At 32.5% G+C, this 23652-nt stretch overlaps 1 protein-coding gene and 1 long non-coding RNA gene across 3 annotated transcripts in view; both read left to right on the forward strand.

The window, feature by feature from the left end:
- The window catches only part of LOC145662599 (uncharacterized), a 160829-nt gene that overhangs the window by 102298 nt on the left and 34879 nt on the right, over positions 1 to 23652 (forward strand). The gene's annotated exons all lie outside the window — the stretch shown is intronic.
- On the forward strand, positions 4115 to 9171 carry LOC145662036 (uncharacterized). The gene is made up of 2 exons (XM_081727370.1): positions 4115 to 4168; positions 8669 to 9171. The coding sequence occupies exon 2, from the start codon at positions 8673 to 8675 to the stop codon at positions 9129 to 9131; it is 459 nt and encodes a 152-aa protein (XP_081583496.1). The 5' UTR covers positions 4115 to 4168; positions 8669 to 8672; the 3' UTR covers positions 9132 to 9171.

Genomic DNA, 23652 nt, shown 5'->3' on the forward strand with positions numbered 1-23652 from the left:
GGTGGATTATGGTTTCGGGTGTTGCAGTACGAGCGATAAGAGACAGAAGATATAAAGTTGACTCATTGACTACTCAGCATAACTTTAGATGCAAATGCTATGTGACATGTTAAATTAAATAAAATTCTGTTTTTAAAAAATAAAAAATGCAGAACATTTTATCCGATTAATCACCTTAATTAATTAGTAAGTTCATTCTCCTCTCTTTGATTGGAGCAAATCTGTCTAATACATGCTGGTTGAACTCTAGTATTCTTATTGTCAGGTCTTTATCGATGGAAAGCATAGCCAATTGTGATAACCTTTCTTGGGACATTCAATTCCTTTGAAAGTGTCAATTCTTTCTCATGTGGAAAAAAACTGTTCGTCTTTTGCTGACGCCATAGGTACTGTTAATATTAATTTCAAAGCTTTGTAGATTTACTAAATATTTTTTCTAGATTATTGCGAACGATTCATTCTAGCAAACTCAGTCCTTGACAGTGATCCGAATTCCTCTTCAGCGTTGACTAAAGAGAGTTCGTAGCAGAGATTAGTGTTATAAAAAAATGTACATTGAACACACTTTATTCACAGTTTATCCAGAAAAAATTAAAATAAATTGAGGAAATGTATCTGGTGCAAACAACACTACTGCATAAGATATCCTGTAAATTTAAACTGGATTTTTTTTCGAACACTCTCCTGAATTGCCCTTTGCTTGTTTTGTCTAAGCCTTAATTGCAAATTTTTCCTCAGTTGAAAGCTGGTCAATGTTTTTTGTAAGTTATTTACAGAAGTCATGGTATACAATTCATTCAGAATTTGTAGGTTATTTACAGAATTAAAGCACACACAAAAAAATTAAACCTAATAATTAAAAATCAAAACAGCCGATACAAAAGAGGTACTGGTATATGAATTCCGAATGTCACATATTCATACATCAACACACACACATGTGCGTAAAAGAAAATCTACATTCCAAATCATCCGTCTTGCTTGTTACGTAATGCACGATGAACACAATATACTTCCACATGAGGCGAAACAATGCCTACCAATGTGATATGTTCTGGAAAGGAAACCTCGAAACCCGCCAGATGAAGGATCAGCATGTAACAGAAGCCAAAAAAATCAAAATACATCAAAACAAACAGCACTTCCAGTTCTACACCCAGAAATGTTAACTGGGAGGGGTCCAAAGTATTTGAGGGAGGTCCAATACGTCTACATAATATGGAACCTGTCTTATACTGCACCCGAAAAGACGATAAGTAATTCTTACTTACTGTCACCTATATTTTTAGAAAAAATGATAGAACGATTATTTTTATAAGAAAAGAAGAGTACATGATGAGGCGTAAAATAAAATATTTAGCCTACATCAATCATTTCTGTGTTAGAAAAGTATAGTTTATTAAGAAAGTCTACAAATGTTAGTCAAGATTCGAAATTTTTGGGAGGTCCAGACCCGGTGGACCCCCTCGTGGCTACGCCCCTGAGCATTGCTAATTAGTCCCAAATTCAATGTGGCGTTCTCCATCATACAGTTTTATGTGGAAATTACCAATAGTAGTCTATAAAATATACTTATTTTATAAAAGAAATACGTTTATACTAAAATACTATCCACAGAGGAGGGGGGGGAGCGATTTTACATACTGACTTATTAATATTTGATTCACAAATTACTGTAGAAAAAGCCTTCATTATCAATATAAGCTAAGAATTAACTTGTAAATGTGGGTCTACTTTCATTTGTTTTCTCCTCTACTAGATATTTTCTTTTTTATTTTGTAATTTTACAATCACTTTTTTTAATTGTCATTATATTGATTTGCTTCAGTATCGTCCCGTAATTTAAAAATATGAATGCATAAAAACAAATTCCATTTGTAAATTGCTAGTGAAAGAAAATTCAGAAATCTTATTTAGCGTGAAAAATCTTCTCGTTAGTAGTTGGAGACGAACTTCTACACCCGAAAAGCAAAAATGTTAGCGGTACTTTACGTAATAATGATGTTCTAACATGTTTCCTTAATGGATGTTGTCAAACGGATTGGTAGGTCATTAGGGGTTGATGACATGGATTTGGAAAGTTGTTATATTTCTGTTTTTAGTTGTGCTGACATGTAAAAGGTCGTGTCCTCTTTTTAGAGACTTTATACTGGGTATTTTTAAAAATAATGGAAATTTGAATTAAATCTGTTGATACGTCATTCTGTATTACGTCATTTTGAGAGAATATTTTATTCGTTCACATGTATAACATGTTGAACAATATGTGATAGAATAAAAAAGAAAATGAAATATTTGAGTCCCACCTGTTAGGCTAAAGGAGATGATGATTGTTAAAAATAAGAAGGTGAGAACACTTATAATGTGTGATACGCACTGGAATCGAACCCGGGACCCTTAACACCTGTGGTGAACGCTGTATTGTACGGGAATTGAATATGGGACCCTTAGCAACAGTGGTGAACACTGTATTGTACTGTGAATAAACCTGGTACCCTTAGCACAAGAGATGAACGTTGCATTGTACGGGGAATGAATATGGGACCATTAGCACAAGAGATGAACGCTGCATTGTACGGGGAATGAATATGAGACCATTAGCACAAGAGGTGAACGCTGTATTGTACGGGGATTGAATATGGGACTTTTAGCACCATTGGTGAACGCTGTATTGTACGGGAATTGAATATGGGACTTTTAGCACCATTGGTGAACGCTGTATTGTACGGGAATTGAATATGGGACTTTTAGCACCATTGGTGAACGCTGTATTGTACGGGAATTGAATATGGGACTTTTAGCACCAGAGATGAATGCTGTATTGTACGGGAATTGAATATGGGACTTTTAGCACCATTGGTGAACGCTGTATTGTACTGAAAATGAGCGTGGTACCATTAGCACAAGAGATGAACGTTGTATTGTATGGGAATTGAATATGGGAGCCTTAGCATCAAAGATAAATGCTGTATTGTACTGAAAATGAGCGTGGTACCATTAGCACCAGGGGTGAACGCTGTATTGTACGGGAATTGAATATGGGACTTTTAGCACAAGAGATGAATGTTGTATTGTACTGTGAATAAACCCGGGACCCTTAACACCAGAGATGAAAGATGCATTGTACGGGGATTGAATATGGGAACCTTAACACCAGAAATGAACGTTATATTGTACGGGGACCCTAAGCACCAGCGGTGAACGCTGTATTGTACGGGAGACTGAACCCGGGACCCCCAAGCACCGACGATGTATATTGTATTGTACTGAGAATTATTGCAATTCTCACATGTAAATTGGCGAGAAAAAAAAAAAATATGGGAAATACGAAGTGTGTATGTATGTATGATTTATTCATCGTTTTTATTCCTTATAGTTAACTCCATGTTTACAGCCAAGTTTGAAATACGGAGCGAATGATTGTTGTTCCGTCTCTTACAGAAGACTAGCTTAGAATGCCATTACTTCCGGGTCGTTGCCTCACACGCTTTCACCTTGCTCCCGATAGAACTATGACTTGTGACACGCATGTATAGAGTGTCAATGCACTTTCTAATTTTTATTTCCGCTTGTACTGGAATAACCTTAGACACTTTCTCCCTTGACCATGAGAAAACTGTCTGGCAACATACTGAAATATTTTTCCATTAACGATGGTTGTTACAGCGATAGTTATCGGCAGTGATGAAGAAGACAGATAGAAATTTTATGTTTCTTCCCCCTTTAAAAGATGTTTTGGGACAAACACGTAAATGTATTTTTGTGGCAATATCTGATTTTGGCAGAATATCTGATGAACATGTAAGCATTTTTCCTTAATTAGATGAAAACCGTACATAGACTGTCCTGAATGTTGATCGATCGATACCCTGTCTGAATGAGATTTCTCCAGCGGTTGACGAACTTGAAAATAAGAAATTTTTAGATTTCTCGTTGTGGCAATGAATAAACAATGTTAGCGGACCTTATTTATTTATTTATAATTAATGAAATCGGGTTGAAAACCCGCTGAAAAACATGATGCTTGGGGGAGGGACATAATGAAATCCTTATATATATATAGTATTGAAATAAAGTTTGTTATTATTGTTTTTACACAGTTCCATAGTGTGTGTGTGTTGAACTTTTCGTCAGTGATTTTAACAGAGCGAAGTCTGATTTTTTTAAGGTGAGAACTTTTTAAATGTCATGTATTATTCACTTCATTATAATTAAGTAAATAATACACGATTTGCTTCTGAGAAACATTATCGGGGGGGAATAAACCTACGACCATTTTTTTTTTTTGTAATTATGCAAGAGGATAAGCTTTGCGATATACTGAAAACGCTTGAAATGTAATTGCGATTTTCGATTACTAAAGTTATTATTATTATTATTATTATTATTATTATTATTATTATTCACGGATCGTATCTTATTTTTTTTAATCTCCTTTCTTATTTTTTACCGATTGCTTCTTTTTATTCGTTCGTGTTATTTTATTTTATTGGATCATTTGCTTTTTGTTCAATCACTTCATATTTTTACGGATCGTATGTTATACATACTCTGCTTATGTATTGGATCGTTTGCGGTGCAAACTAATTGTTAAAATAGATTGTGAACGTTTTAAAATTGGTGTTATTTATTGGGTCGTTTGCGAAGCAAACTCAGAACACTTGTAGAGTTTTATTTGCTTAATTATAGGATGCTTAATTATAATATGTTTGATTCATTTGTTACGATTTTTTTTTTAACTGTTATACCGATCACTTTAAATCAGTTATACCTAATATATATATATATATATATATATATATATATATATATATATATATATATATATATATATATGTATGTTGTACAGATGGGACTTGAACTGTTTAAGTAAGCTCATTTGTCAATAGATGGCATACTATTACGCTTTGGTAATATAGCTGATAATCTTTTTAGGAACGCAAATGTTTGAACTAAGACTAGTATTTGCAGAAAGAAAGAAATGTTTTAGTTTTGGGGGGGAGCGCTTTTCCCCATAACATTATTGTGTTTTAATAGTAAATATTACTGAATGTTAGTTATTTGCGTGGATGGTAGTTACATAACGCATAGAATAGCTTTAATGTCAAGAAACCCCTAAATACATTGGTTATTGAACACTGTCTTTTGACTTGAAAACCTGTTGTGTATCCGCGAAGCAAAATGAAATGATGTACTCCTATTTGTACCATGATCCTCAATGAAGGGGGCTTTGCCTGCCAAATAGATTGCCTAAATTTTAACAGTATTATCTTATAGCAAAAAGAGAATTATGTATGACTATTTGTAGTATATTTTACAGGTAACGGGGGCCCTTCCCCCATTAGTTATGGGTTCCTCTAGATTTTAGGAGTATTGTATTACAAGGAAGCGAATTGAAATTATGTATGGGTATTCCTATTTCTACCATGTCCCTCAACGAGGGGCTTTTTGCCTGCAAGATAGATTGCCTAGATTTACCAGTATTATCTTATAGCAAAAGAGAATTACGTACGAGTATTGTAACACATAGCTATAACTGTTGGAGGCCCTACCCCTTAGTTAGGGGTTCTTCTAGATTTAAACAGTATTGTATTACAAGGAAATTATGTATGCCTATTGTAGTATAACCGTATAATTGGCGGGCGACATTCCCCCCATTAGTTATAGGTGCCCCATAGATTTAAACAGTATTGTATTACAAGGAAATTATGTATGCCTATTGTAGTATAACCGTATAATTGGCGGGAGACATTCCCCCCATTAGTTATAGGTCCCCCCATAGATTTAAACAGTATTGTATTACAAGGAAATGATGTAGTCCTATTTGTAGTATAACTGGAGGGTCCCAGTCACAGGGTTACTTAGAAATTTTTTTGAGTCCCCCACGGTTATGCCGGTTTTTTTTTTATTGGTTCGATTTCTATGAAATCTCTGAACACTTACAGTGTGATTATTTATTCTCTCGTTTCTTATTTTTATATTCTCCTAATAAATTAGTCGGAGCAACTTATTTTACGGATCGATTTCTATGAAATCTCATAAAGAGAAACTTGTTTCGAAAATATTTTAAAAATTGCGAACTTGCAAAATAAATCGTTTGCTGTGCAAACTCGTTGTTAAAAATAAGGTGTTTGAACTAAATATGGGAGCTAAAATAAGCTCTTAAAAGTATATAGGAAGTGGGAGGAAACCCACGCACACTGTGTTTGTCCACCACAAACTCACTTGACCAACCAGAGGTGAACGCTTTACCACCGAGCCACCGCGGCCCCCAGGCTTACTTAGATTTTTTAACAGTATTATATTATAGCAAAAGGAAAATCACGTAGCTATAACTGGGCGGGGGCCCATTAGTTATAGGCGATCCTAGATTTTAACAGTATTATAGCAAAAAGAGAATTATGTGTTTTTACCATATACATTGACATGTGTTAAAGTTCCCCATTAGTTAGTTAGTTCTTACAATTGCGGGTTTTTTGAATCGGTAATAACATAATGATGATAATTATGTTCAACTGAAGGGTCCCCCTTAGGGATTTGTAATATAATGAACGTTTGGTGGTTTACTGATAGAAGAATTAACTATGCCCTCACAAATTATGTTTTATTAACAGAACACAACTGCGAGAAGGGTACTTATTTAATGCTATTAGTAGTATTTAATGGCTAAAAAAGAAATATATATATCATACTTTACCTTTAAAATATAAATATATATATTCAGGACTAATAACAAATACGTCAACACGGCACACGGCTTAAACTAAACTAAAGTTAATTTAAAATTTTTCCGACAGATGGCATAGAACTACAATTTTCTATTATAGGTAATTTTGTATTAAAGTAATGAAAACAAATGATTGAAGAGAATTATATATAATGATTAGTACGGGGTTATTCGATGAAAGAAAGAAAAAAAATAAGTATAGAAGAAGAAGAAATGTAATTTTACTGTTTTAATATGGTTATTGAAAACACATACACAATCTTATTTTTTGTTTCTTGTTGAAAGAATATTTATAAGTTTAAAAATTGATATAGAGATGCATAAGAAAACTGATATACATTTCGTTTGTTCATTTATGACCGATTCAAGGTTTGAACTAGAGACAATGCTTATATGAAGCGAACGTATTTTATTTTTAATAATCACTTTGTTTGAGTTTGTCCGGGTGGAAATATGATTTATATACAGTGAAAAAATAACTTAATTTGTTTAGTCCGTCATATTTTGAGGGAAATGGCGTGAAAGATATATATTTAAATATCGCAGAATACATTTGAATGTGGGAGAATATTTTATAGCTAATTGGATTGGAGTAACATTGAATAAAACCCGAGATTAAATATAATACTTATTATTAAAATTAATTTCCGACCTTTTGCAGCGTTGTTGTTGTAGGGCATTTAAGGCTAATGCTTATACGAGTAAGCGCACCTGGGATTTGAACCCGTATGCCGCTGTTAAGGTGACTTTGCTTATACGCGTATGTCCGCTCGGAATTTGAACCCACGTACCAGTGTTAAATTTATGCGGAAATTAAATCCGCACGCCGTTGTTAAGGTGACTTTGTTTATGCGAATAGGCTTGCCCGAAAATTAAAATTGTACGCCTTAGCACGAAAGGCAATAACATTAAAAATTATGACATGCGAAATTTGTACTTGAGAACGGAAATATGTTTGCAGTAAAGATGGTAGCCTTAGTGAATACGGTACTATGGTTTTGTTTGCACCAAAAAGCAAAAGCATTAAGGGGTTAGAACATGTCGAACCATTACAAATTAAATTGTGATTCATTTTAACAAAATGCGTCAGCCTTAACGTGAAACTTTTAGGATACAACCGGAAATTGAATTCGTGTTTGTTAGCAGCGTTTATTAAAATATAAGAACATACTGTAAGATTTTAATAATAGTAGCTTAATTTCAGTTAACCAAGGCGTTCAGCAGCATTGACATATGAGACATGAACCTATTAAATAACTAATAATTATTGGAAAATAAACTTGAAAACTTCGAGACGTGTACCTACATAAAGTAAATTGATTTTGAGTTTGTTGTTGTTTCGTTCAGTAACAGGGTTTTATGAGACGTATACCTACATAAAGTGAATTGATTTTAAGTTGCTATCCCGTTCAGTAGCATGACTATATGAGACGTGTACATACATAAAATGAATTGATTTTAAGTTTATTGTTTTGTTTAGTAGCATGGCTATATGAAACTAGTATTTTATTACAACTGGAAATTGAAGCCGGAACAGTTTGTACCAATAGCGTGATTATTAGCATTAATCACTATGTTAGGCTACACAGGAACACTAGACTTGATTTAAGAGTGATATTTTTCTTATAGGTTTTTCAGAACAAAAAAAACTGAAAATTAAACACAAACACAACTTTAAACTTTGCTCCTGGAAAAAAATTTTTAGCACTAATTGGAAGCATAAAATCCACACCGGAAATCAGATATAACTTTTTACATAGAGGTCAAATCTTTGTGAAGTTAACTCCTTTAAAATTATATATAAGTTGTTGTTCAACTTAAACAATGTAATTGAGTTTGTGATTAGAATAATATAATTTTATTAGTGTTGATTATAATTGACTTCATTCTGCTGAAAATAAGTTGTACTAATAATACTTTTTTTTTTTTATTTTATTTTAGAAAGATGGAACCGCAGCCAACCACTTCCGCCGGTGAGTCCTCCTCCTTCTCCTCCTCCTCCTCTTCGTACCGCCACATCCAGTGGTTTAATAAGATGGAAGAATTATTGGATGTGGCCGAAGGGGGGAAAAAAAGAAGAAGAAGAGATGAACAGAGGAGAAAAAGATACAACCCGGTGGTGGTGGCGGAAGAACAAGTACCCCAAAAAGTAATAGTGGTGGAGGAAAAAGTGGAGCCAATAACATCATCATTGGTGAAAGAAATGATGTCAGTGGAGGAAGACGAAGTGGTATTGGTGGAAGAAGTGATGTCAGTGGTACCAATATCACCACCAGTGGTGGAGGGGGTAAATGACAATGATTGGGATTTATTAAATGATGGGGAAGATGACGTGTTTATAAAAGCATGGGAGAAATATGAAAGAATGGAAAAAATAAAAAAACTGAAACAAAAATACTTGTAAAAGAAAAAAAAAACTGTAAATAAATCATGTTTTGGGTGAATGGGAAAATTTTGAGTTTCCTTTCCTTTGAATTTTTAAAACCTACCTAAGAAAGGTCATAAAAATGTCTAACTTTTTTTTTTCCGTATCATATTGAACTTATAGATACCTTTTATTAAGAGTAACGTTTCGAAGCATAGAAAAAGATATTTTCAGAATAAGAATTGTTGTTAGAATTTTTAAAAGCAGGAAAAAATCTTTATGCTTTTCAGTACGCTGCACTATTCAGTTAACAGTTACCATTGAAGAGTTTTTAAAAGCAGGAAAAAAAATCTTTATGCTTTTCAGTACGCTGCACTATTCAGTTAACAGTTACCATTGAAGAGTTTTTAAAAGCAGGAAAAAAAATCTTTATGCTTTTCAGTATGCGTCACTATTCAGTTATCAGTTTTAATTGAAAAGATTTCAATTTTTGCTGTCATAACTACTTTGATTTCCCTCCAATATCAAATTGTACTTGAGTTTTCCTTTTATTTTTTATTTTTTATTTTTTAAATTAATATACATAATTGTAGGGTGAAACAAGATTAATGAGATATTTGCTGGTGTCCATAAATAAGAATTAAATTAACAACATTCTCGTTTACTAATTAGTTGTTGTTATTAAATGATAGTATACTGAAAGAAAAGTCTGAATTTTTTACTTTTTGATTAAATCCGTTTAAGATGAGTGAATGAATTTATTTTATTCACTCACATGTATAAGATGTTCGAAGAATATGTAAGAGAATAAAAGATACTCTCCTAATAAATTAGTCGGAGCAACTTATTTTATGCAGACAAGATAGAGAATTTGAATACATTTTCTTTCTGTGAACACTAAAATGTAGTTGGTGTCAGGGAACATACATTGAGAACAGTTTTTTATTCCTTGAATAATTAACTAGGTATTTCTTTTGGGTTTGCGAGCCACGGCAGGTGCAAAAACACGATAATGTCCAACTATTTAAGGTAAATATAGATAAAGGGTTTCAGTGTAGAATGACATATATGTTAATTGGCATACCATTATCTATTTGGATGAAATGGAGTCCCGTACACTTAGGTCATGAAGATTTGTTGTCTCTTAGACACTTTATAAAAAAGCGGCCATGAGAAACACAAATACTTGTTATAAAATGTTCAAATAATTGGAACATCCTAGGATCAAACCCCAAGCACTAAAGGTGACCACTAAGCCATTGCAATTGCCAAAGAAGAAGAACTTTAGTTCAGTTCAGTTCAGTTCAGTTTAGATAGTTAATGCTGCCATCAGAATATTTTCTTTGTGCAGCACGGAATCGAACTCTGAATAAATGTAAAGATTAAATAGCAAATTGTTTCTTAGAAATAAAAATTACTTACTTACTTACTATTGTGTCTGTGTACGGTTAATTATGAAATTATTTTGAATAATAAATGAAATTTGTGAGTCCCACGATTATGTCGGTTTTTATATTGCTTCGCTTTACAAAGAAAGCTCTTAAAAGTATATAGGAAGTGGGAGGAAACCCACGCACACTGTGTTTGTCCACCACAATTTATAAGAAATAAATCCAAACTTAATGTTGTGATAAAAATGTTGAAACAATTGATGCATGCGGTAATCGAACCAAAAACCCTAAACAGTGGAAATGAACGCCTTACCACTGAACCCTTATGGCTCCGCTATAAGAAATAAAATAATTGATGCATGCGGTAATCGAACCAAAAACCATAAACAGTGGAAATGAACGGTCTACCACTGAGCCCTTATGGCTTCGCTATGAGAAATAAAATAATTAATGCATGCGGTAATCGAACCAAAAACCCTAAACAGTGAAAATGGACGCTTTACCACTGAGCCCTTATGGCTCCGCTATGATAAATGAAATAATTAATGCACGCGGTAATCGAACCAAAAACCCTAAACAGTGAAAATGGACGCTTTACCACTGAGCCCTTATGGCTCCGCTATGATAAATGAAATAATTAATGCAATCGGTAATTGAACCAGGGACCCTAAACAGTGGAAATGGATGCTTTACCACTGAGCCCTTATAGCTTTGCTATGACAAATGAAATAATTAATGCAAACGGTAATCGAACCAAAAATCCTAAGCAGTGAAAATGACTGCTTTATCATTAAGCCATTATAATCCTATATTGATAAATGAATACTTAATGAAAAAAAGTCTAACTGTAGAAACCAACTAGCACTGAAAAAACTAAACATTGAAACTTTGTCAGCATAGTAATCCATATAATTTTATTGGATGCTCAAGGAAATTGTATTTTCAAAAGTGTTAAAATTGAATGTGAATCATTGAGACGGAGCTGTTATGAAAGAATAAAAGTTTGGTCTCGATAAGAAAACAATAGTGAACTATTGCTAACGTACTTATCATCAAATCTTTGAACAAATCTTTTCTGTTTTGAACAGTACATAAGTAAAATTAATGAACAAATGTGTGTCAAATAAGTAAGATTAATACATACTAAAAGATGGTTGTTTTCAAGAACTTGAACTGAAAATTGATTCTACTTGCCTTCTTTTTAAAAAACAAGTGGTTAAATGAAATGATAGGAAAAGGTGGTAGTTTAGTTGACCTCCCCTTTGAACAGTAATGGGGTATTTTATATATATAATCTCACAAAGTTATTGTTCGTGAAGAAAAGTGTAAATAAAATGATGATTTCCCACAGGACTATGGTTTGTCACCGCCGCTAACATGGACGCTATCCGCTTAGCAAAGAGGAGGAGGGTCATGTTGGGTGATTGAATCTAATTCAATACAATAGATATATATAACCTAACGCATTGATATAAACACCCGTTTAAATAAGTAAATGATCTTTGAATATATGTCATATAGACATGAAAAAAGAATACCGATAAATAGGGAATAAATCGGTGATTACTTGTACAAATAAATAAATTTTACTTTCATGAAACTTCAGACATAAGAAGAAGAAGTTTGTGAAACAGTTTATTCTCCTTTGCCATTGCAAAGTTGGTGTTAGTTTTTTTTTCTTTCCTATGCTTTTTAACATATAGCATACTTAATGAAAATTCACAGGAATTTCTAGCACTGATCAAATACATAATGTAGGCTTCAGTTTTAACATATATTCACAACTTACTATATGGATTGTCTACAAGATTCCTTAACATTTGCCGAATTTTCGATAGCATTTGTTTCTCCTTATTGTAGGCGATACTTTATTTGTAAACATATTTAGCGAAAGTTCAATAATTATTGTCTTATGATAACAACAGTAATAAATTTTTCAAGTGCGGAGTATTTTGTAGATAAGATAGCACCACTCGTTGCTAAAAGTTGTCACAAAATGAAGTAATCCACCATGTCTTAAATGTAAAATAACCAAAAGCATATTTTAAAAGGATTTAAAAGCATTATTTATCAATACATTGGAATCCAACAGGCTAATTTAAAAAAAAAAAAAAAACAAGTAAATACAAAAGGAGCTATTGGGGTTCGGGTATAGTAATTTCTAATTATTGTTTTCAATGTTAGTATATAAAAATTCAAGCACGCGCAGTAAACGGTTTGGGTGACTTTGTCGCTTGTAAAACTGATGCAAAGATGAAATATTCAAGCTAATTTGGATAATAAAAGAATAGTATCTAAAAACTAATAGGGGGTGGGAACTATGAGTTTCAGGTCTACCTTAAACTTGTTTAAACCTGTTTTCATTGGTTAATTCAAACATGTCATTACATCCCACGGTGAAAAGTATAAATACCGCGGTTAAGAAAGTGACATAAGAATATTCTTGTACTGTTTGTAGTCGATGAAAAGATTTTTTCTTCTTCGTATGGTGGTCAATGAAGATATTTGTGCCTGGTGTTTTTATTTTAATTTGATCACTTCTTATTTTTTTTATTGGTTCGTATGCCAGAGCAGCTACGCTGCGAAATATTAAAAAGCTCGTAATAAATTACTCGAACACTTACAGTGTTATTTAAAATTAAAAAGTCGTAAAAGCAACAACGTTGTGATTATTTTATTCGTTCGTTCGTTTGCTAAGAAAGCTGAGAACTATTATATAATTCGTTTACTCTGTCGAACTGAAAAATGTCTAATGCTGAAAACGTATTGGTTTGTTTCTGCGATAATATTCACATCACCATTCAGTGCTTAATAAATGCTTTTCAAATGTGGGAATCTAAAAGAAGAAGTATGCTTCTTTGCAGTGGGTGTGCACGTGGATTGAAAGACGCAATAAACCATGACTGCATTCTGTTACATAAAAATATATTGAAAACAAAAGTACTAAGTGTTATTATGGATATGAACACACAAAATGAAATTTGGTATACGTTTCAAAAAATGCACGACAATACTTTTAATAAATTAGAACAGTTTTTTCATATATATGATGATGCCATTCATAATGATACATTTGTTAATCAACTGATAGAAATATTTTTGCAGAAAGATTTTAAGAAATTCTTAATTTGGAATAAAAACCAACGTGATAGTGATAGTGATAGTGTTTGTGATTGAAAAAATATGAAGACGTATGGATGAAAATGTTACTCTTCTGTAGGTATATTACATGTACAAACTGTAAAAAAAAAAGGCACAATTTGCCATGCTTTTTTTTTTTCTGTGAACGTTACAAGTAAATCTTACTCAAGTAAATATCTAAGAAAAATACTTACTGTGTAGTGCAGTGCAGTGCTATCATACTAAACATTTCTTCAAATATTTATGTGTATGAGTTGAAAACTAATTAACACAATACAAATTTAAAAAAAAAAAAAACTTGTGTAAAAAAAAAACCAATATAAACTAATGAAAGATGTTTCATATTGCTGAATAAATGAAGACTTTATACAAGCTTCATATTGCTGAATAAATGAAGACTTTATACTAATAATAATAATAAAATCGGAGATTTTTTTATTGTACTTTTTGCAACAATAATAATCGCAAAAGCCTTCGGCTAGCAAAAGTTTACGTACACTAGTTATTAATTGGTAGTAATTATCTTTGTACAGTAAATATATTTGCTTACTACCCTTTATTCCAGGATACATTCCATAAAATTCACGACTATTAAGTTTCTTTTCAAAGACAATGATTTGGTATTTGGGTGTCAGGTATTGTTGAAATTTTTCACATCATTAATAGTACACCCATTTTGATGTCCAATAGTAACATTAGCATCATCACACAAATCCTTGGCCTGCTTCAACAATCGCTCAGGATTGTTTTTAACTTGTATACTTGAAAGCAATTTTGATTGGCCTTAACCTTTTTCGAGGATAATAGCCTTAGAAAGACATTATATGTCCTTGTTTAATGGGATAGTACACTTTTCCAAAAGAGTTGTATATTCCTCATATTTGGTCGATCCACGGGTTCGACATCTTCCCTTGCATGGATTAACAATGTGGATCTTAAAATCCACCTTTTTTCCCAAAAGAAAATGTTCGTTACTATTTAAAACATTTTCAACTGTATGGAATAATACATCAGGGTTCAATTTCTTTTTAGGACGTCATGTTGTGTACATTGTTTTAAGTTTAAGGTAGTGCTCTCGATAGTTATTCCTATATAGGTGTTCTTGTCAACATCCTTTAATGCATGAGTCATTCCGAAATCAAACAGATTTCGTATATATTTTTCCGGATCCATACACTTAATGGTTATTTCTGTCCCTTTTAACCCAAAGTAAACATATGTTTCTGATATACTCTTTACTATTTCAAATTCTGATGCATCCATTATCTTAGGTACTTCTTGAAAAACACAATTTAGTTCTTAGGTTCCCCAGAACTAGGAAAACTTGGTTGTGGTAAGCTTGCCTAATAGTAGTTTAGCATTGTCCTTAACAAATAAGTCAGCTGCTTGAACTTTTTCACAAGCCTGATTTTTTATATTATCCTCTCGAAAGAACCCTGTTCGATATAAATCAGAAATATCAGCAGCGGTTTCACAGCTTGTCAAAATAACATCCTGTCTTCCTTTAAATTGTTTTAATAACTCTGTTAACATTTGATAATATTTTTCATTGGGTACACGCATACCCTTAGAATGATAAGTATCTACCAAACGCTTCCAAAAAATCGTTTCTACTCAAAACTACGTACATGCACCCATTGCTATAAAATTTATCTACTATCATTTTCCATCTGTAGTAAACAACTTCGGATGCTTCATATCCGAAACGTTTTGCCATGATTACCACTTGAGTTAGTTCGTTTTCACTTGTAGAAGTCATCTGTAATCGAAATAATGTATTCTTCTATTGAAATAATAATAATAAAAAAAAAAACCTATAAATTTGTCTATTTCCCACCCATCTTTTACTTCGTTGGTTAGTTCACCCAAGTAGGATCCGATTGTAAGATTGGATTCTCTATTTCGTTGTTGTATAAACATAATGCTGTCTGTGTCACAATATAATATGGCTTCAGGACCTACAGCAGTCAATAGGTCATGAAGACGAAGTCTTGCCCACGATGTGATGAACGAAGCAAGCACAACGTTTGAAAATTTCCAGGGCTTATTCTTATTCTCTGTATTGTGATACGTAAGAATAAGATGTTTATCTCCAATGGGTAATACGCTTTGTACTTCGTATTGTTGTGCCCATAGATAATACAAAAATTTTCCAATGTGTCAACAATCATGAATTGCAACAAGTCCGTTCTTTGTCCACATTTCCCATAAAGCGAGTTGAGGAATATCTTGGAGATATACCTCAATCTTGGGTTCTTCCTGATATTGCTATGATTTAATTGAATGCCCTCATGGGCATGATACTCTTTAATGTATTTTTGTTTGTCTCCTTTGGTTTTGCACCAAACAGGAAATCCTGAAGATTCCTGCTTCATTTAAAGGAAAGAATTAACATAGTCTTTAAGCAAACTATCTGAATTACTAAGTTTGTAAGCACATGAATTACAATCCAATCTTGTTTTCTCCGATATCATAATTTATTTATTTATTTATTTATTTATTTATTTTCAATATATATATCGTTTGTGTCAAGATTGCTTTAGCAAACACTAAGTGTTAGTAAATGAGTTACAAAGTATGAAATTGTTAATATCATTATTAATTTCATCCCTAACAAATCATGTACATGTCTATTATTACATATAAATGTTCTAATGATATAATAATAATAATAATGGCATGAAAAAAAAAAACTTTATATAATCACACCTATTTCTTTTCACGATGTATTTAGACATAACAATATAAATTCTATGCGTGCGCATACTCGTACTAGATTTTCGCGCATGTCAAATGCGTGTGTATACTTGTACTTGGTCTTCGCGCATGTCAAATGTGTATGTATACTTGTACTTGGTCTTCGCGCATGTCACAATATAATATAAAAGCGCGCATGCGTATAGCTGTAGTAAATCATATAAAGGAAGTAATACGTTGTTACAATGTACAGTCAAAAGCATTCTGTTTCCGCAGTTAAAAAGCAAAAAACAAATTCTAGTTCTTCATCTCATAATAATAAGAAACGAAAAGGTGAAATTGAAACCAATCTTTCTTTATTGCAAAGTGAATGTGTAAAATCTAAATACATTTCACCACGTGAAAAACGTTTTCAACTTGAAAAACAAAAGAAAATTATTCTTGTACATCCAAATGATCCTGACATTCCTGAAGAAGACGCTGAAAGATATAGGATTATTTATCCAACACAGGAAATTACCATAGACGATGCTGTGTATAGACGAAATTTCAGATATCCAAATGAAATACCCTTTGAAGAGGAAGTTGTAGTAAATCAAAATACAATTTCTAATGATATTCTGATATTCAATGGTGTGAAGTGTGGTTGTACTCCTAATGAAGTAAATGAAGTTTGTGTAAAACAGTTACTAGAAAAATATAAACTTTCTGAACCATTACTTTGTGAAGGCTGTGCAAATCGTAGTGAGAAAGAAACTGATCATAAATGTGTGAGTGAAAGTGATGAAGAATTAAATACTATTGTGTGGAATTTCCTAATCAAAAAATCAACACGTGATCAAATATTAAAACATTATCTAAAGATTCATGTGAAATATATAGATGTAAACATTATTCCCCATCTTATAAACAAATTTAATTATTCATATCAAGAAATCACGTTTAATGATTATCATATTTCTGACTTAAGAGAAGCATATCTTGAGCACGATAAAGATGTGTATCAACAATCCAGACTGTGAGTACCAATGTCGTTTCCTAAAGACATACGACAATTGCGAATATCAATGTTCTTCTTTTTCTATAAAAGAACAATGTGTATTAATGTGTATTGACCGTTGGAAACCACCACGAGAACTTTTGTGTTATGGGTGTTTTCAAAACAGGAGCAAAATAGAAGAACACGATTGTATTACTTCGGACTATAATATGTTATGTTATAATGCATGGCGTACAATGGTAAACGGACAAACTTTTGATGATTTATATGAAGAATTTGCAAGAGTGCATTGTGATACTGAAATTGATGATTGGGAATTTACATGGACATTATATAACATTTTATTAAACAAAGATAACATTCAGTTAATTACAGAGTTATTCTTAGTAAAAGATTTACATTATAATATGCATAAGAAATAGTAATAATGGAAAACAAAAACTCTTCTGTTAATCAATTACAAAATAATAATAATAAAAACAATGTGTATAAATTAACAAAGGCACATGATAAAAGACTTTCAGCAATAAATTGGCCAGTATGTAATTGTGCATATACTAATATAAATATAGATTGTATTAAACAATATATCAAGGAATGTATCTGTATGTAAACTATATATATATATTATTGAAATTTGTAAATAAAATTTTTTTCTCATTTTATATTACATGTTTTATTTATTTCCTTACACATCTTATATATTTTACTTCAACGCGAAAATTTTTTCAATACACTTACAGTGTAAAAGTAAACTATGTTTCAAATATGACTTACAATTTATACGTAGGGAAAAATTCTTTAAAAAATTTTTTCATGAAATTAGAACTTTAACAAAAATCCGTATGTTATGATTCGCCTACATAAAATTTGTTTGTGCATTTTATATTGCATGCATGTGAAAAAAAAAAAAAACTTTTCACATTTTTTAGTTTACGGTTTTGAATTTTCACAACTTGCATTTTCATTTTGACAACTTGCATTTTCATTTTGACAACTTGCATTTTCATTTTCGTAACTTGCATTTCTAAAAATTTTTTGAAAATTACATTTTCACTTTTAATTTTGTTCAATCACTTCTTATTTTTTTTTTTTATTGGTTCGTATCTTTTACCGATTGCTTGGTACACAAGCTCAGAGCAGCTACGCTGCGAACATTTAAATTCCTATGGAAACTCCTAAGAACAGCTACGCTGCGAAATATTAAAAAGCTCGTAATAAATTACTCGAACACTTCATGTGAACTTAGAAAAAAATCTTATTTTTTTCATTATTTCGCTTCTTATTTTTATTGGTTCGTATCTTTTTTATTATTTCGCTTCTTTTTTTATTTATTGGATCGTGTTATTTTATTTTATTGGTTCATTTGCTTAGCAAATTCAACTTATTTATTGGTTCGATTTCTATGAAATCTCAGAACACTTGTAGTGTGAACCTACAAATAATTTCGAAAATACTAACTAAGCTCGTTTTTAAAATAAGAAGCTAATAGCAGCTACGCTGCGATTATTTATTCTCTCGTTTGTTACACAAACTCGTTTTTAAAATGTTTTATTGGTTCGTATGCCAAAGCATACTCGCTAGAGCAGCTACAAGAAACTATGTTTTCAAAAATCGCAAACTTGTCAATGTAAAATACTCATCAAACTTTTAAATACTTCAAAGTATTAGTAAAAAAAAATATATATATATAAAACACTCATCAAATACCAATTTTAAACGCTTTTCCAAAAAAAAAAGTAAACGATAGAAAGCATAAAGGAGTTTCACCTTGTAAAATGTCAATAATACCTTTTATTTAGGAAAGTTTTAATATTAAATAAGAATCAAGAAATGAAATTCGTATATATTTATTTCGGTAATATTATATATATACAAGCAAAATAATAATAATAATAATAATAATATATACAATCAACATAATAATATACAAGCAAATAATATACAAGGAAAATAATAATATATACAATCAAAATAATATACAAGGAAAATAATAATATATACAATCAAAATAATATACAAGCAAAATAATAATAATATTACATAAAAGTTAGACAATATATACAGAATCACCGAAAATTAATATTTCTTATTCTTTGACAGTAGAATATCTACTAATTCATTCAAATATCTTGGGTTTCTTATTAATTTGAAATATTCTTCTTCAAATATGATTGTATTTACACACATTCTATGTGAGTTTCGAAATATGTTATAAAGTTCTTTTCTCACATTTTCTTTAATAAAAATTAACCATGTCTCTGTTTCTAAAGCTTCAATGTCCATAAAAAGGCAGCGGTGAGACATTTGTTGCGGACAGTCAAAAAAACAACCCTCACATAATAATACACAATTAGGGTTCCAATTTAAAATAGTGTTTTTGATGCACTTTTCATCCACAAACACTTGTGTACACTTACACTTTTCTTCTTCTTCTTCTTCGTTCTTCTTCTTCATTGATAAGTCTAAGGGCTCCGTTTGTGGTGTTGGTGGTGGTGGTGGTGCTGGTGAAGGTGAAGGTGAAGGTGTAACACTTGCATGTGGTGTGTCGGGTTTACACTCGTCCAGTTCGTCAAATAATCGCAAAATTTCTTCTTCCTCCCCTTCACTAAATAAGTCATGTGAAGGTAGTCTTTCTTCTTCTTCTCCATCCACTTCCTCTTCTTCAATAAATAAATCAGGTGATGGTGTTCTTTCTTCTTCTCCATCCACCTCCTCTTCTTCTGCGGTAAATAAATCAGGTGATGGTGTTCTTTCTTCTTCTTCTTCTTCTTTACTATCTAGTATCCATTTTAAAGATGTTGGTTGAATGTTTTTTACTCCTAATAATGACGAGGATGCTGGAAGTGTTGGTAAAGATGTCCTCACTCCAACAGGAGATGATGGGATTAATACTGGGTCTTCTCTTAAGTCAATAATTTCTTCCTCTATAATAATTTCTGAGGATACTGGTGAAGCTGGAGAAAAATACTGAGTTTCCTCGTCAATAAATATATCTGGTAAATCTCTCGCAGTTTTAAACTTTTTCCTTGGAGATTCTACAAAGTCAAATGTAGAATCCCAATCTACTTCGTTGCAAAGTTGAATTTCTCGCTGTACTATACTGCCAGACGAATCCATGATGATACTATGCTAGTCTTCTCATCATACCCAGTATATAAGGAAAACTTTATCGATAACATCATATCACGTGGTACTTTAAACATTTTTCAAACAGTCCTACCACGCCAATTAAAATATTTTCACATATACTTTTCCAATTCTCTATGGAATTTTTATAAATATAGAAATAGCAAACATGTTCTCATATAATCTTTTAAAATATCAACATTTGGTATTTTCACTTTGGTAAAATCATTCCACACATTTTACAACGGTATTCATAAGGCGTACTATTTAATCATCTGTCATCTATGTGCAGATTTAGATACATCACGTGTAAATAAATAAATAGTTTACATGCTTTTAAAATAAAATCTGTTATTTACAACTTCTATTATTATTCATGTCCCTACATACACCAGCATGTTGTCCACGTAAAATAACGGATGCCACAAACTATCTTTGTATTTGCATTCATTCATTCATTATTATTACAATAATATAACAATCTTCTATTGCAATCGTATTTAACACCCCTTCATGTTTCAACATGATCATCATTCAATAGGTGAATGTTCTTTTGCATTCGCGTTCAATAACCTCATATGTTTTACCATTCGTAATGTAAAACTTTCTTTGTATTCATTATTAACAAACTATCATAAAACTTGTTTTTTATTAGTCTGTTTCCAACCTGTGATGTTTATCTTCCGCGTGCCCAAACTTTCTTTTATGTTTTCACCGACATCGCCAAAGTTATTTCTATTAGTTTGTCCACAATTTCTGATGTTTTACATGTGCAATCTTTCTTTTATGTTTTCACCGACAATGTCTTTTGTTCATCTACCACGATACCAAAGTTATTTCTATTGGTCTGTCTGTCCCCAATTTGTGATGTATATTTCCCACGTCCGCAATCTTCCTTTTGTTCACCTACCGCGGCGCCAAAGTTATTTCTATCAGTCTGGCGGTATTCTGTAATGTTTACCAAACGTGTCAACGGTCTTCCTTTGTATTTGAATTCAAGTTTTAGCAAGGCTCTGCAAGCACACATCATCACTCCTACCCAACCGGGTTTCAAAAAGCGCGGGAAAAGTTCAGTTCATGTCTTAAGTTCATCAGCAACAGACGTACGGAAACCACGCTTTGTATATGCACCATCATAGTGTATCATACCGTACACAAAGTTTTGCCACGTTCACAACATAGTTGCTTTTAGGAGTATGCTCTGGCATACGAACCATTAAAATAATTACGAAAAAATAAAAAATACGATCCAACAAATTGAAAAGTCACGCATGAATAAATATTTCCCTCCCATCATACAGTATTCAACTCCAATGATAAGGGTCCCGGGTTCGATTCCAGTGCGTATCACACATTATAAGTGTTCTCACCTTCTTATTTTTAACAATCATCATCTCCTTTAGCCTAACAGGTGGGACTCAAATATTTCATTTTCTTTTTTATTCTATCACATATTGTTCAACATGTTATACATGTGAACGAATAAAATATTCTCTCAAAATGACGTAATACAGAATGACGTATCAACAGATTTAATTCAAATTTCCATTATTTTTAAAAATACCCAGTATAAAGTCTCTAAAAAGAGGACACGACCTTTTACATGTCAGCACAACTAAAAACAGAAATATAACAACTTTCCAAATCCATGTCATCAACCCCTAATGACCTACCAATCCGTTTGACAACATCCATTAAGGAAACATGTTAGAACATCATTATTACGTAAAGTACCGCTAACATTTTTGCTTTTCGGGTGTAGAAGTTCGTCTCCAACTACTCTCGTTCACTGGAAATCGTGCTGTGTTGCAGAAGCACTGCAACGACCAGTCCCTTTAACTTCTGAGATAGGGGAAAGGAGACTTAACATTTGCTCTAATTCCCGCTCTGAAGGAATCTGGTCGTTGCATGCTCGCTGCAACACAATGTAAATTAGAGACTCTGTGACGGATTATTTTTCGCTTTTTAAAATGGATTAACGGAACGGACAGTTACAGAAGTAAAAAAAATATGTTATTTAAAGTGTATATATGCAAGTATTAAAAAGTATTTTTTTCTGTTCTTTACTACTATTGATACTATTGATAATTTTTTCTTGAAATACTTTGGTCGTTGCGCAACGCTGCAACACTAACATTAGCCGCCACTGACAAAAATAACAAAACAACGTGACCTATCATTGGTCTAGTTGAAGCCTTCACCGTCGTTCTCAATACAATTAAACACAACAGCGAACTTTGGATTAGTACTGCTCATCTGTAGCCGCAATTGACATCAAAGAAAGTGGCGATTGATTTTCATAAATACTCAGCAGCTAAAGTGTATTCAACGTAAGAACCACGCCTGAGATAAACAAAACAGTTTGTATCACTCCGCGTCAAGCACGTACTTCACGGCGAGATTTCTGCTTCGGTCAGCTGTTCTTTTCCCGTGCGTTCCTCGATCTCAAAAGCAAGATATATCTCGGTTATAAAGCAAGCATAGCTAGAAGGTAATTTCGGGGGAAGGGTGTCCGAGGTTCCTCCCCCGGAAAATGTTTGGGCGAAAAACGCGATTTTAGGCTTAATTTTAACAACTTTTCCAAATTTCGGGGGAGAGGGGCGGAACCACCTCCTGGCTACGCTACTGAATGGAATTAAGTAATAGCGCTAAGTAAATGTTATCAACTTAAAGAAATAAACGATAAAATAATTACGAATTACTCACGTTAATCTGAGGTTTCTCGCTCAACGCAGTATCTTGCAGGTCTTCATCAGAAGATTCATCAGATTCGTTGTTTATGTTAATTACAAGGCGATCCACCAAGGTGTCAGAAAGTCCGTCCAGATTCCACATTTTCTCTTCTTCCTTCAGCACATGACGAATATTGTTTTTTTACATATCTGGTGTCACTTGAGTCAAGGAAGTTTCAAGCAGCAGCCGAACGTCACGTAACTTAAATGTGGTATTGTTTCTGGCTACAAAACCCTTAACAAATGCCCACACAGTTTCTATCGGGTTCAAATTGCTGTGGTAGGGGGGCAGTCTCTCAATCATTCTCCCAGTCTGTTTTGCAATGCTGTCTACTACATATAGGTTTTCGTTGTTGAGAGCAATACTTTGCGCTTTATTCAGTAGTTCCACTTTAACATCGGACTCTGAGAAAGGCACTTTCTTTGCTGTTAACCACTCAATTATTTCTTATTTTCGCCATGAGGAGTTT

The sequence above is a fragment of the Thermobia domestica genome, chromosome 10 (assembly GCF_964235325.1).
Source record: "Thermobia domestica chromosome 10, izTheDome1.hap1.1, whole genome shotgun sequence".
Lineage (NCBI taxonomy): Eukaryota > Metazoa > Arthropoda > Insecta > Zygentoma > Lepismatidae > Thermobia > Thermobia domestica.